The sequence below is a fragment of the Miniopterus schreibersii genome (genome assembly GCF_964146895.1).
Source record: "Miniopterus schreibersii genome assembly, chromosome: 4".
Taxonomy (NCBI): Eukaryota; Metazoa; Chordata; class Mammalia; order Chiroptera; family Miniopteridae; genus Miniopterus; species Miniopterus schreibersii.
The window spans coordinates 56,158,451-56,174,257 of record NC_138105.1 but is presented as its reverse complement, the minus strand read 5'-3'; the positions used below and the strand labels follow the sequence as shown (position 1 = coordinate 56,174,257).

At 41.5% G+C, this 15,807-nt stretch overlaps 1 protein-coding gene across 1 annotated transcript in view; it reads left to right on the top strand.

Annotated features, from left to right (window-relative positions):
• The first annotated feature begins 11,721 nt into the window (after positions 1–11,721).
• The window catches only part of SH3RF1 (SH3 domain containing ring finger 1), a 153,010-nt gene continuing 148,924 nt past the window's right edge, over positions 11,722–15,807 (top strand). Inside the window, exons 1-2 of the mRNA XM_081137512.1 lie at positions 11,722–12,006; positions 13,542–14,028. Of these exons, the coding sequence (XP_080993638.1) occupies positions 13,636–14,028 (393 nt within the window). The 5' untranslated portion in view covers positions 11,722–12,006; positions 13,542–13,635. The remainder of the gene's footprint in view (positions 12,007–13,541; positions 14,029–15,807) is intronic.

Here is a 15,807-nt window from a genome sequence, read left to right as displayed (position 1 = left end):
AACATCACTTCTGTGAATTTTCTTCCAAAGGTGCATAACCTGAATCTAATAATGAAGAATATTTTCAAACCCAATTTCTCCAAAATATCTGGCCTATAATCTTCAGAAGAATTCAAGAATGAGAAATGATTTCCAAGTTGACGGAGATTAAAGAGACATGATAATAAATGCAATGTGTGATTCTGAACTAAACAGGCCTTTGCTCCAAAGACTACTGACGATGACGATAATGATGATGATGATGATGGTGAAGGTGAAGGAGAAGAGGGAGATAACTGGTGGTAATGTGTGAATGTCGATGTCCCGGTTTTGATGGCTGTCGTGTGGTTGTGTAGGGCAGCATCTGTGAGGTGATGGGGCACTGTGTTGGCAACTTACTCTTAGATGGTTCAAGAAAATGAAGGGCCTTTATATAGTGCCTGCGACTTTTCTGTAAATTTGAGATTGCTTCAAAATTTTTAAAAATTAAAAAGTGAATTTATATGTAAATATGTAATTTATAGATAAATATAAAAAATAGAGAGAAGGTGAAAAGACTGATTCCCAATTGGGAGAAATGTCAGTAATGCCAGTGTCAGATGCAGCTAATATCTTTAACATACAAAGGGCTCCTGTGAAACTGATAAGATCAAGACTAACAAACTCAAGAGAAAATCCAAACGACAAGTAAATAATAAACAAAAAGAGGTTACCTCATTCGTTGTCAGGGACATGCAATTTAAAATAGTAATCCGAGATCATAAGGCATCTGCCAAATGATATAAATTAAAAAGAATGGCAGCCAGCAAGGGTGATTGGGGATGTGGAATGAATATTTTCATACCATGATGATAGAAATCTAAATTGTTTAGTTTTTGTGGAATGAAATCTGTCAATATCTGTTAAAAATATGCATTCCCCTTGACCCAGAAATTTCATCCTGGGGAATCTATTCTCTACATAAGGATATAGAAACAAGAATATTTATTTCAGCTTTGTTTTTAGTAGCAAAAAACAAAATAGTGAATGGCTACTAATAGGAAAATAATTGGGATACAACCATTCCGTGGAAAACTATGCGACTATTATAAAGAATAAGTTAGTTCTATGCCAGTTGACTAAAAGGGATTCCTAGAGTATATATTTAAGAGAATAAAAAGCAAGCTACAAAGAAATATATAAGATATAATCTTATTTTTTAAACAAAGTCAATTCCCCTATATAGATACATATACTTTGTATGTGGTTACAGGAATGGCTGATGCAGATAAGATGATGAACTCTGATGTATTGCTCCATTTTGACTAATTTCTATTGCTGTGCTCACAGTCCTCACAGTCTGGGTTAACTGATTACTGAGACGCTAGCAGTTTGGATGAATTAATTGAGAAAGACTGCTACTGTGAAAAGAGTGAGAAGTAACAGTCTGTAGATCTAAGGCCAAGCCCCAACTGAGAGGCTGGGATCTGAGAAAACCAGCAGTTGGAAGTAGGACAAGTGACTAACACACTCAGAAAAAATGTCAATGGTGAGGTCCAAGAAAAATTTAAGATAAACCCCACAGGTGAAGACTATTTACCAGAAGTGGATGAAGGGGTGGTGAGTGGGAGAGGAAGATTCCAAACATGAGAGTCAAACATCAGAGGATATTGCGGGCCAAGAATGTGGAAAGACTTAGGGTCAAGTTCTTACAGCAAAAATCCTGTAAGTGGAAGATGGGTCTGGAGTTTATCTCAGAGGTAAAAGTGTTGACAAAGCAGTGTAGCTGGGTTGGGCCCTCATCTGCTCTTCCTCCTGTAAGGCAGTTCCAAACTCTCATCCTTGAAAGGTTTGGGCAGCTTCTGGTACCAGCAGAAAGGGAAGAGAGACAAAAACAACAACAAAAACACTCAGGATTAAAAATGTAGAATGCTGCCCCAGCCGGTGTGGCTCAGGGGCTAGGACATCGGCCCGCAGACAGGTCTCAGGTCAAGGGCACGTACCTAGGCTGCAGGCTCCACCCGGCCCCAGCCAGGGCGAGTGCATGAGGTGACCAATCGGTGTGTCTCTTGCATCACTCTCCCTCTCTCTCTCCCTCTCTCTCTCTCTTCCTCTCTCTCTCCCTCTCTCTCTCTCTCTTTTTTTTCTCTCTCTCTCTTCCCCTTCCACTCTCTCTGAAAAGAAACAACAACAAAAAATCCTCAGGTGAGGATTTAAAAAAAAAGTGGAATGCTGATGTTATTAAGAGAAAAATGCTCCTAAATTCCTCAATGTAAAATAATCACATCAATACTAATACTAATATTAATACTAAGACTAGCTAAGCTTTACTTAGTTCTTCTGAAGTGCCATGTAAATACACTAAGCCTCTCTTTTAAAATGTATTATCTACCCGGCTGGGCGTGGCTCAGAGGCTGAGCACTGACCTAGGATCCAGGTGATGGGGGTTCGATTCCAGGTCAGGGCACAGGCCCGGGTTGCAGGCTGGATCCCCAGTTGGGGGCCTGCAGGAGGCAGCTGATCAATGACTCTCATCATTGATGTTTCTATCTCTCTCTCCCTCTCCCTTTCTCTCTCTGAAATCAATAGAGAGATATATAAAATAAGTAAATAAAAATAAAATATATTATCTCTTTCAGGGTTCACAACCACCTATGAAGTAGGTACCATTATCTCCATTTTATAGATGATGAAGCTATGTCTGAGAGTCACATTCTTAAAGTCCCATCAGTAAAAATTCCCAGAGCCAGCACTCCAATCCAAGTTTGTCTGACTCCACAGTCTAACTATTCTGTTTGTACAGTAACTTATATTTACAATGATGACCTGGAGTCATCTGTAAATGTTAATTTTTTTTGTATCTTTTATTTCAAAAATCAGGGAAACTTATACTGTATTTCAAATATTTTCATCCAAATAAAAGCTGATTTTTTAGAGTAACCCAGGTTTCAAGGAATCTGGATAGCTGAAGATTGAACTGTACTTTGCAGCCTCTTACTAGATTTCAGTAATTAGAACTCTACAAATCGATTGAAATTGAGTTGCAAATAAATTTTTTATGAAATTCTATAAAATATATTGGTTGTAAATTCTGAGTACTAAATAAACTCTATTGCATTTCTTTTTTATTGGTTCTTTTTAAAATATATGTTTTCATTGATTTTTTTTTAGAGAGAGAGGAAGGGAAAGAAGAAAGAAAGAAAGAAAGAAAGAAAGAAAGAAAGAAAGAAAGAAAGAAAGAAAGAAAGAAAGAAAGAAAGAAAGAAAGAAAGAAAGAAGGAAAGAAGGAAAGAAGGAAGGAAGGAAGGAAGGAAGGAAGGAAGGAAGGAAGGAAGGAAGGAAGGAAGAAAGAAAGAAAGAAAGAAAGAAAGAAAGAAAGAAAGAAAGAAAGAAAGAAAGAAAGAAAGAAAGAAACATTGATATGAGAGAGAAACATCGATTGGTTGCCCCCCATATACACCCTGACTGGGCTCTGACCAGGAATCAAACCAGCGACCTTTTGGTGCACCTGATGATGCTCAACCAATTGAGCATACCGGCCAGGGCTATCTATTGTATTTCCTTGCAAACTTTTTTTTTTTTTTAAGCCTTTTAAATATTTTTGGCAGGATTTTTTTCTAAATAATACTTCAGTATGGACTTTTTCTTGGTAACCCATGTGATTTCCGCGAAGTTCCTGCTGAATATATCCTTACTGTGTAAACAGAAGACTTGAGTTCCACAGTAAAAGCATCAACCATTTGCAAATGTCAATAGACTTTATAAGTAATTTGCAACCTGTGAGTAAGGTCGTCCACATTTTTTCATATTTTCTCTAATGCTTGTGGTATGGGTTACAGAACTCTTAGTAAGGCCATTCGCAAATTCTTCTTTGCTTTAAGACTTCCAGACCTTTTGACTAAACATTCTTACATTTTCCTGGAGTAAAGAATCCGATTTAAAAACTCTAGCCAGCTTACCTGATCACATTTCCTCCAATATGTCAAGTTAGCCATAACTGCTTTGAACATCTAACCTTGCCTTAACCCCTGTCACATTCATACAACTACACATAACAATATATACAGTTCCTTTTCATTTATCAAAAGAAAGAATCCTTGGGGAATAAAGATTTGACAGCTTCTGTTATGAGATAATTGTAATACTTTAAAAAGAGAGAGAGAGAAAGAGAGACGAGACAGATGGTGTACACTGGAGACATGTGGAAGTTTGCTTGAAAAATAGCTTTAGAAATTCAATTGAGACTGAAAAGAAATTATGCAAACTATTTTTTGCATAAAAGCATCATGGAAAACTAGGAAATAATCTTTAGTCTTCCACAATCTTGTCAAAGAGAAAGAATGTCAACTGGACTAATACCTAAACCCTAGTCCTATTTTAAAAAAGCCTCTGTAGCCACTCATTTGAATGACAGAGAAAAGAGATTATTTTGAGTGAGATGATTAAAACCTGTTTTCTATATTGCTATGCTTAGGTGAGATTCCTTAACAGCAACCATTAATACATTTTTGATGAGTTATTTGGTATTTTTATTATATATTATGTAACTTACATTGGGAATGCTCTATGGTAAATGTATTTGGTATTCTATTTGATTTATAAAGCATAAAGTGATGATGGAAATTTAATTTAAAAAATTATGTTTATTACTTTAAAAATGATAAATTTTACATACTTGCCTGATTCACACATTATGCACACACACACACACACACACACACACACACACACACACACGCATGTTCAAGAAACTATGAGGACTCACACAATACAATATACAAATGATGTATTATAGATCTGTACCCCTGAAACCTATATAAATTTATTAGCTAATGTCACCACAATAAATTAAAAGAAAATAAAAAAGCTATGAGGACAGAAATTCTATAAGAACAATGTGAAGATTGGGGTGAAAATTTTGGTGGTATAGGTTGCTGTAATGAGGAGCAGAAAAATAGTAAGGAGACATTTCAGTGAAAGGAGGAAAGCCACTTACTGAATTCAGGCAAGCTTTCAGAAAAACAGATTTGAAGTGCAGCATGATCAATATCTGATGTCATGATAATCATACTTTTAAGAAGATAAATACACACACATTTTATTTAGGAACAAGAGAGAAGGTGAGGCTTAGGCTATAGACAAAAGAAAATGCTATGATGGGATCATTTCCACTCATTATGAATCACAGAACATAGGGTTGTATGTGAGTTAGGGTGGATGAATTGAGAAAGGCTCATATCTTTTGCCCACTATTATAATGAAAAAAGAAACATGGATCATCTATTATGAGTCTCCAGTGAATTCACCTCATGTTTCCTGTGTGTGTATATGTGTGTAAGCTGGCCTGTTTAAATGCATTATAAAAGTCAACCTTTATTTTTAATTTGATCAGAAAAAAGGGAATCTGAAGATTGATAAACACTCTTTAATATATAAAGATGGGTTACCAAGAGAGATTATGGAATTTCATCTCCCGAAGATGGTTAGATAAAGTGATGGGTATTTATCTACTCTCTAACAGTTTAGGTTAGGTAAGGTTTTCTTAGAAGCAAAAAGACCACTTCCAGGAACTTTTAAAATGATAATGGAATTTCACAAGAGAAAGTATTTTTATAATAGAAAGGAAGAAGTCCGGTTATATTTTCCTCATATAGGTTAAATTTATCTTTAAACTTGGGTCAGAAATGTACTAGGGACACCTAGTTTTTGGGTATGTTTTCATTGAAGTTTAACAGTACTAAGCAGCAGGACTTCCGAGGCTTGATGTGGGTGACCCTGGTCTACTTTTAGATAACTTGGGGCCAGCCATGTGTGTTTCTCTGGACAGGTTAATATTTTGGCTCCCTTTAAAACTGATATTAAAAAAAAAAATCTGTCCAGTGTTTATTAAGAGGTGAAGCCAAGCACTGCATGAGGGAGTGGGCAGGGAAGTGGGGGGCAGACTGGAATGAGTGGAGGTGGCAACACTCAATGGCTCTCCTGTGGACCCCAACTCAAAGCTCCCATCTCCTCAACAAAACCAAAGCCCTAAAGAGCTCTTTATATACTAGCTTCCCTGGTCAGTGCCTGGGGTACCCCCTTTTAATATGCCTCTTGGTGACTCTAGTTTGTGTTTTTCATATTGTATTCCCAGCATCACCTATATTAGAATCACCTGATTCTTAAACCCATGCTAGAGCTACTAAGTAAGAATCTCTGGGAAGGATGCTACAGGGTCTGTGTCAGTAAGGACCTTTGCAGGTGATTCTGACTGCACTAAACCTCAAGAACCACTCCGTGAAGGCAGAGCTGGATTTAGAGTCAGTTTAGAGAACTCCAGCTCTCCCCAAGTATTCCGCTGTCAAGCAGGTCCTCAAATCTTCAGACCTGTTTCAAGAAGTTGGAGGAAGATGCAGTTCAGTTTCCTCCCACTCATCTCCTAGCATCCATTCCAACTGAACTGAAATCCTTGGGGAGTGCCTATAAATATGCCATCTGCTCAGATTTTTTTGGATTTTTTTTTTTGCTGCCAGACAGTGGAGTTCGCACCACCTTCCCACTACTACAGACCAAAATAGCTACTTTGGGTTTGCCTGATTCTAATTGCTAGGAGCCCAGTTTCCTGACAACTAGGGCATCTTAAGACCACTTGGCTTTTTACAAGGGGATTCCCTTGCCCTTGGGTATCCTTTATGCAGTTCTGATGGAGATAAACTTTTAATGCTGGAAAGAACCTTAGAGATAATCCAATCCACCCTCTAATTATTTAGAAACAGATGCAGGCAGATACATGGGAAAGGAGGCAGGAAACAAACATTTTATTGACTCCCTACTATGTGCTAGACAAGTGCTGTGCTAGGTTTCAATGAGTGTTGTCGTTTTTTACAACAAACTTTTTTTTTTTAATATATCTTCATTGATTTCAGAGAGAGGAAAGGAGAGGGAGAGAGAGAGATAGAAACATCAACGATAAGAGAGTCATTGATTGAGCCCACGACCTGGGCATGTGCCCCGACCGGGAATCGAACCCTGATCGCCTGGATCCTAGGTCGATGCTCAACCGCTGAGCCACGCCCGGTCGGGCACAACAAACTTTTAGAGTAGAGAACGTTCTATCCATTTGTGTGGATATGGAAGTTGAAACTCAGAAAATTCATTTGCAAAGTCATTCAGTTAACAGGTAGGAGATCCAGGATTGAATCTAGATTCTAATAAAAAGGACAGTATTAACTCTCATTTATGAAGCACTTACCTAATGTGTTGGGCATGATTCCAAACATTCTGTTTTTATTAACTTATGTTAAATTGCCGCAAAAACCCGGAGGTAGGTAGTAGTAGTATGCTTTTTTTGACAGGGGAAACTCAGGTACAGAAGACTAGGAATGTGCCTGAAGGTCACCCGGTTGGTAGATGGAGAAGCCTTTGGTTCCAAAGTTCTCTCCGGAATCCAGTACCCTAGAGAGACCAGAAGCAGGGAAGGTAGTTATTGTTCAAGTAGGAGACAAACAAGCCTGAACTAAGGACTGGGAGGAAGGGACAGATTTAAGAAGTATTCCTGATGATCTCTGGATCATCTGTCTATATGGATGGGAGATAGGAGAGCAAACAGAGAAAGAAGGAAATACTGAAATAATAACTGCATTTCCTTGATTGCTTGCTTGGGAACTAAGTACATGCTGACCCCATTAACTAGGCCTAGAATGAAGACAAACAGGCATTGCCTTTATGTTCTGTGTTACATTTAGCTGTTTCTCCAACTTAACTATGAAACGTAAGAGGAAGAATCATGTATCCTCACCTTCTATATAAAAACGTATTGATAGATTATAAGACTTTCAATGGAATTTGAAACATTTTCTGCCTGACTTCCTGTCTGCAGGACAGTGAAGTATTAAGTATATATGTAGCTTTAGGAGGCAATAAATATAAATCTATACTTGATTAATTCATATTTGAGAATTATTCTCTGGTACCCACTGTGGATTAGCTGCCAAGGATGCCTTGGTGAAGAAGACAGGCCCAGTCCATGCCTTCAGGGACCTTGTATTCAAGCAAGAAGCATAGGAAATAAGCGAGGAATCAAGAATTAGTGAAAAAGTGTTATAAAGATAACGAAGTGCCATGATAGAGCAAAACGGGGCAGGGCCCAGGTGATATAAGGTCTTGTAAGACATGGATGTCATTTGATTCCAAGTGTATTGGCAAAAAATTAATGAGTTTTGAGTAAGGGAGTAATATAACCTGTTACGCATTTTTTTTGCAGTTCACTATGAATGTCACTATATTCAGGGCCAGATTGTGAAAGTAGAAAGGGAAGCAGAACAACTGGTTAGGAGGGCCAGAGGCAAAGAGTGATGGTGGCTTAAAAAAGGTATAATGAAGGCAAAGGAAAGTGGGTAGAAATTGAAATATATTTGTGGGGTAGCTGGCAGACTTGATGGAGAGAGATGGAGAGGAAGAAAGGGAGAAATCAGAGATCACCCCTAGGTTTCTAGTTTAAACAACCAGGTAAGTCCTGGCCAGGTAGCTTGGTTGCTTAGAGCATTGTCCTGATACGCCAAGGTTGTGGGTTCCATCCCTGGTCAGGGCACATACAGGGATCAACCAATGAAGGCATAAACGGATGAAACAACATATCAATGTCCCTCCCCCCCTTCTTCTTTCTCCCTCTCTAAAATCAATACATAAAAATTAAAAACAACAACAACTGGATAAAATACTGCTGTTATTTACCATTACCATAGTAACTGGAAGAGGAATTGGTTCTGATACACCAAAAGGAATTGGTATATCTTTCATATGCCAAGAGGAATTGGTATATGCATGTATGATACCACAGCTTACCAAAGAGTATTCTGGACTGGGAATTTAAAAGCCTATTTGTATCTTAATGTCGTCAGTAAGAACAATAACTTCTTTTCACCCCATTTTCCCCCATCTGCAACATGGGGATGATTGTATCTGTCTTTGCTGCTCCAGAAGGATGCTGAGAAGATAAATGAGGTAACATATATAAAAGCACTTTGAAGTCTTGGGAGGGTAAAACGGTATAAACCCAAGCTATCATTGTTACGTACAGCATGTGTTTATATTTTTATGTTTCTACTCAAAGTCACAGGGGCCATCAGTATTATCACACTTGAATTCTTTCCTTCATGTTCAGTTCTAAGGAATGGGAAGATGAATATACTTCTCATTCCCCAACTATCCCTTCACCTCTTGCATTCTCTTGACAGGATTTTGCAATTCTTAGTGTTGTCTCAGATTTTTATAAGATGCTGGCGCAAAAGGGTTTTGCCCAGTATGACTCAGCCTGGGTAATTCTCGTGTTTTCTTTTCCAAATATCTAAACTGATCTTTATTTCTAAAAGTTGTCACAAAATTAATGCTTATATTAAAAAGCTAGTTGACTTTTTATGACCTTTTATAATGTAGGAGAATTTTAACATTTCTTTAAATTTTCCAATGCATTAAAAAAAAAAAAGAAGAATGCTACATTTGCTTTGGGCAAAGACATATTGAGCAAAAACAAAAGAAGCTGTATTTATTTATATTTCAGTTTGCAGGATAGACATGGTATATATATACATATATATGTGTATATATTCACTTTATTATTTATCTTTATTGTTGAAAGTATTACAGATGCCCTCTTTCCCCCCTCATTGACCCCTTCTACCCTGCACAGCCTGGGTAATTCTTGGCAGATAGTGTTAACGATGGTATCTTCTCCAATAGAGATGTACAGGTTATAGGGAATTAGCACGTTGTCTCATTGGACCCTCCAACAACACTCTAAGAAAGGTCTTTCTTCACCAGGAAGATGGCTCAAGAGGTTAAAGGAATTTGCCCAAAACTTCATTTTACAACAGGAGTAATTAAGGCTAATGAAAGAGATGCGTTCTAAAAAAATGGCATGAACTAGCACCACGGCTGTTCAAAAAACTGCAGCCATGTCCTGATAATACTCATGGAAGTATGTGCAAGCTTATTTGATCCCTGTAATCTTGGACACACTGTGTTCAGTTCCTTGATAATGGGTTTGTGACTACTGATTTTCCTGCCTAGAATTTCAAGAGCTGTACCATACCACCCGCGGTCTTGTGCTGATGTCCTATCTAAATACAAACAAAATAAGAACAAAGCAAAAATTGTCCCTTGCTCTCCAGAGTGATTACGTGATTACCAGTATGGTCTTTCCATTGGGAGGAGACACAGTGCACTCAGTTTTGTCTGAGGTGATGTGAAAAGAGAGGTTACTGGAATGGTAGAAAGAAAACTGGACTCGGAATCCAGAGAGACATGAGCTTGAGTCTTGGTTCAAATTTATTGTGTCACCTGGGGATGAAGTGAACCTACTGGAGCTTCAGTTTTAATAACTGTAAACTGCTTATAATAATATTTATCTATTTACTGGCTGTAAACTTCTACTCAGCTTCACCTTCATCTGCACAGTTCCAGAAGCACAAGTATTTGGGTTAGTCACTTTCAGAGTGCCTTGTTTGTAGATTACTGGACTAAAAATTCTCTATTCTGTTCATTTCTTTCTTTGTCTTTCTCAGCAAAAATGCATGTGCATTTGCTCACTTCTAATATAATAGTGGGCTATTATTTCTGGTATTCATACAGTATGACTCTCAGCATATTAATCTATTTAGAACAAAGCTAAAGAGGAATGACATACAGGGTTGCATGAGGATTGAATTAATGCATGCAAAATGTTTAGCACAGTGACTGGCATACAGTGAATGACTGCTGATTGTTAGCTGTTATAATTTTTTCTTACTTAGGTGATTCTCATTTGTCTTGTATGGTTTAGCTGTGGCCCTGGCTGGGGAGTAGAGAATAATCTGATTCCCTTTAAAAACATCAGCCTGGTCGATAGCCAGGCAGGGCTTTCATGCATAGTATCTGTAACCCTTTTTCTTATTTTTGCCTAGTTTCTGCACACACAGGAAGAGCACCTGGATAATTTTTTGTAAGTTGATGGTAAATGCAAATACAATAACGACAACTTTGAGATCAGTGACAAAATTTTAACGAGTTTCCCCTTTGAATAGAGTCTGAAAAGCAACCCTAAACCTATGGACAACTTGTTTTTCAAAACTACATTTCAGAGTTTACAGGTGTGTGCCCGGGGCAACCAAAACAAAGATTACAGTGCCGGTTATGGCTGCCTCCCAGGCTCAGATAAAAGAGGCGCCTCTCAGCTAGCTTCGCGCGCCAGCTCACCTGAGGTCAGACTTTGAATTTTCCCCATCAGGGCAGGTAGACCAGGGCCTCCCGAGGCTGGGTTTTGAACCCACACGGCTGCTTTCCCAGCCTCTCTCCCTTCCTCATCTTGAGGTTCTGGGTCGAGTGCGTGTCCGAGGCAGGCAGGGTGGTGCCTGCGTGCGGGCAGCTCGGGGAGCAACGCTGGGAGGCGGTGGCCCCGGAAACCGGAGGGTGGACGGCTGCCCTGAGACTGTCCCCGCAACGGATTCAACGTGCCTCCCTCGGACCTGAGGGGGAAGGCACGTTTGGCTCTTACTCTGCCCAGAATCTCCCCGGGGCTGGGCGCACAGGAGCGCAGCGGAGCGGACCAGCTCCCGCCCTTCCCCGGGACCAGCCCCTCCCGCGCCGCGCGGCCGATCCCTGCCCCGTGGCCGCTTCCTGCTCCGCTCCGCCGCCACTCCCAGCGCGCTCCCCCGGAGGCTCCGTTTGGCGGGCGGAGTCCCCCAGCCCGCCCGCTCGCCGCCCCCTGGGTCCCCGCGCAGGTACCCCCCGCGCCGGGCGGGGCGCGGCGGGCGCGCAGGGGGAGGCGCTGTGGCGCGGCGCGGCCCTCGCGCCCCGGGCGCCGGCCGCGGCTCGGCCTCCGCCTCCTCCGCCCGCGCTGCCTCCGCCCTCCTTGGCTGGGAAAGTGGGAGGCGGCGGCGGCGTGTGTGCGCGCGCGAGGGGGGCGGCAGAGAGGAGTCTCCGGTGCCGCGGCGTCAGAGACGCTGCGAGCTGCGAGCGCCGCGGGGCCGCGTCCGCATCGGCCGCCGCCACCGCTGCGGGGCCGCGAACAAAGAGGAGGAGCCGAGGCGCGAGGTAGGGCGCGGGCACCGGCGCGGGCACAGCCTGGCGGCGGAGAAGGCGGTGGTCGGGGCGCCCCCTTCTCCTTCCCTCCGCGCCGCTCGCGCGCTCGGTCCCCCACGCTCGGGTCCCCGTGGGCCCGGAGCCCGGACCTGCGGGAGCGGAGCCCGCGCGGCCTCGCTGCCTCCTCCCGGCAGGAAGCTGCCCGGGCTCCGTGCCGCGGTCCCCGGCGCAGCCCAGCTCCCCCCGCGCTCCGCTGGCTGCGCCTCTCTGGGGACTCCCGCCTCCTCTCGGCGGGGTGATGGCTGTTTCCCGGTGGCACTTTATGGGGCTGACTTTTGCAACTTAAGGCTGCGAATTTATTTTTAAGTCCTTGAAAACTTCCAGCTGGGGGGTTTGGTGCCCGGCCTGACCCAAAGGGAGGCGGAGATGAGGCTGGTGAATGAGATCCCCGTTCGGGCACCGGCCGGGCCGCAGCCCCGGCTCGGGACCCTCCCCTGCCCGAGCCGGCGACACCTGGCCCCGGGGTGTGTCTGCGGCGCGCCCGCCGCGCCTCCCTGCTCGCCTGGAGTACCTGTGCTGGGCAGCGTGGGAGAGGGTGCAGTCCCGGGGCTCCCCCCGCCCCGACTCTGTCAAGAACAGCTGTTCACGCTCCCAGCAAAACCTCTTCGCCCCATCTCTCCTAGGCATTCACGTTTACATTTATTTTGGTGGTGGTGGGAGAGCGGCCGGCGCAGTCACAGGTTTAAAGGCTTTCTCCTGAATGGCCCCATTTCCATATGATGCCCATAGCTTTCAGTCCAGCATCCCATTGTCAGATTCTTTTGGTGATAATTTTGCCCGATTTTCTGAATGGGACTAGGGCAGGCCGTTCAGAAATCCGTTTCAGAGTTTGCCAGCCACTGCCCTGAAGGCTGCTTTTATATTTCAGCTGCTTTCCAGCCAATCTTCAGTTGTGTCCTTTAGAATTGTCACAACCTTCAGCTCATTTTGGTTTGGGCAAGATTAAACAGTTCTATTTTTAAGGCCAGTGAAGAAACATATGTATTTAATATTGGGATCATTTACCACAAGCGATCACATGAGGCATGGTTTTTCTTAAACACGAAAGTATCTTAAAAATTGGGAATTTTGTTGGATTTAAAAGTAATTTCAGGTGGAGAAAACTTTCAGTTGCTTCTGTTGAGCTTCTCATACGAGTTGAGGACTTTATTAAGGTAGCTAATAGCACTTTGAGAGCTGAAGAAATTATGGTCTTTATTGCATTTCATAAATCCTATTTATTGCAGGAATCCTGTATAGTACTTCATAGCTGTTTCTGCACAGTGAGCTCCTGAATATCGCTAGGGATTAATTTCCAATTGTTTTTAAAAGCCTACTTTGTTTTTAATTGTTGACTTTGGAGTTCAGGAACCACATTCCAAAGCAAAACTACACTATTCAGAGGAAGCACTTTTGTGTACTTTTTGGTTCTTGGCTCCTCTGTGAACCTTTTCCCCAGATAACAATAGTAATTTTTTGTCTCTTTTCTTTCTCCCCTGTGACTCTAGAGCACAGTCTGAAATGGATGTTACATGAATCACTTTAAGGGCTGTGTACAACTATGAATATTTCTGAAGCGTTTCCTCAGTAAACTAGATAAAGATGGATGAATCTGCTTTGTTGGATCTTCTGGAGTGCCCTGTGTGTCTAGAGCGGCTGGATGCTTCTGCCAAGGTTTTGCCTTGCCAGCACACATTCTGCAAACGATGTTTGCTGGGGATCGTAGGTTCCCGAAATGAACTCAGATGTCCCGAGTGCAGGACTCTCGTTGGCTCCGGTGTTGAGGAGCTTCCAAGTAACATCCTGCTGGTCAGACTTCTGGATGGTATCAAGCAGAGGCCTTGGAAGCCTGGCCCTGGTGGGGGCAGTGGGACGAACTGCACAAATGCATTAAGGGTTCAGAGCAGCTCTGTGGCTAACTGTAGCTCAAAAGATCTGCAGAGCTCCCAGGGTGGACAGCAGCCTCGGGTGCAAGCCTGGAGCCCCCCAGTGAGGGTGAGTAGCCTGCTGAACTTCGTTGCCTAATAATGGCGGTGATGACCACGTTTTTGCTTTAACTTGATGTTTTCTTTAGCTTATTGCTAAAGAAGCTATATGTACTATAACAGATAGGAATTTATGCTTCAGTGTATTTTTTCCCCCTTTTGGAATGAGATTGGATATAAATAATTTTCTTGTTTTTAAAATTTTCTCAGATAGTCTCTGTTATCTTAAGATAAATTTTGGGAAACACGTAGCAATTCCATGAAATCTAAAACAGCAGTTTTTTTGTGCCCACTTTAATATGGAAATTTGTTATGGTTTTACCTTGTTGATGGATTTGGGAGAACCATAATTATGTATATATGTGTACATTTGTGTATACATGTTATAAATGTGTGTGTGGGTAAATCATAAGTAGGATTTACCCACACACATATTTTTATGTTGCTTAGAGCCATTCTGTTGGTTTTATGAATGCACAGCACAGAATTTTCTGGTTGGAGGAATTCTTAACAAATCATGGCCACAGGTAGCAGAGTTTCGTTGCCGTAGCAACGAAATGTCATTTAGGACTATGCTAAAACAGCAAGAGAATCTAGCTTTAGGTTGGATTTTACAGGGAGTGAAATGAAACATTCTATTAAAATGATTTTTTCTTGGGTTTTGGGTTTGGGCTGAAATAATTTTAAGTGAAGTTAAATATTTGGACAGTTACCGCAAATTAAATTTCTAGAAGGTAAGATATTCTGAATAAATCTGAATTTCTGTTGTGGGTGATGGCACACCAATAAGACATGCTTTTTTCATTTTTGTAAAAATAAGTAATTATGAACATCAAATAGTTAAAACAGTTCTCTTTGTGTTGGAAGAAACAATTTTGATAATTGGCCAAAATGATAAAATATATATACATATATATTTTTTTCAATATGTTTTTATTGATTTCAGAGAGAGGAAGGGAAAGGGAGAGATAGAAACATCAATGATGAGAGAGTCATTGATTGGCTGCCTCCTGCGCGCCCTCTACTGGGCATTGAGCCTGCAACCCGGGCATGTGCCCTGACTCAGAATCCAACGAGAGACCTCTTAGTTCATAGGTGGATGCTCAACCACTGAACCACTGATGGCTGGGCCTAAAATATATTTTTAAGTAACAGTTAATCTGAATGAGAAAATTTTTTTTCAAACATTTGTAGTACACACACAAAACTGGCTTCTCTTATTTAATGTAGGAACAATCCATTGGTACAGCATTAGATAGTATGAATTCACAGATGTGACTGTCAGACAACTGTAGCAGAGTACAGCCTTATAACCATTCCCTCACTTTCTTCTCAGCTCATCTTTTAAAATAATATAAAGCATTTATATCACCAGATGTAAAGTATGTAAAACATTTTAATCACTAGAAAACTTGCTTCATATTTAACTTAAAAACATTTTTTTTAAAGATAGCGATGACTTTGGCTTATGGAGATTTTCTTTCCCTATTTGAAGCCCACATGTTGTAAAATTGATCTGCTTATAGCACTTTTCTGAGACTGCCTTTATTTTATGTGTCTTGATTAGTGGATATGGACTCATCAATATTTAAACCGCAGAACTGGTGATTAAGTTGATCATTTCTGAGACACCTGACCCACGTCTGCTTAGCTTAATTAGGGAGTAGATTTGCTGCTTTGGAGAGATTTTGTTTCCTTGTTAATTACAATAGAGAAGGCATAGCTTCTGGCTATGAATAGAAGTATCTTAGGGGTTGACACCTTGCCTTACCTGTTGTGAGGAATGCAT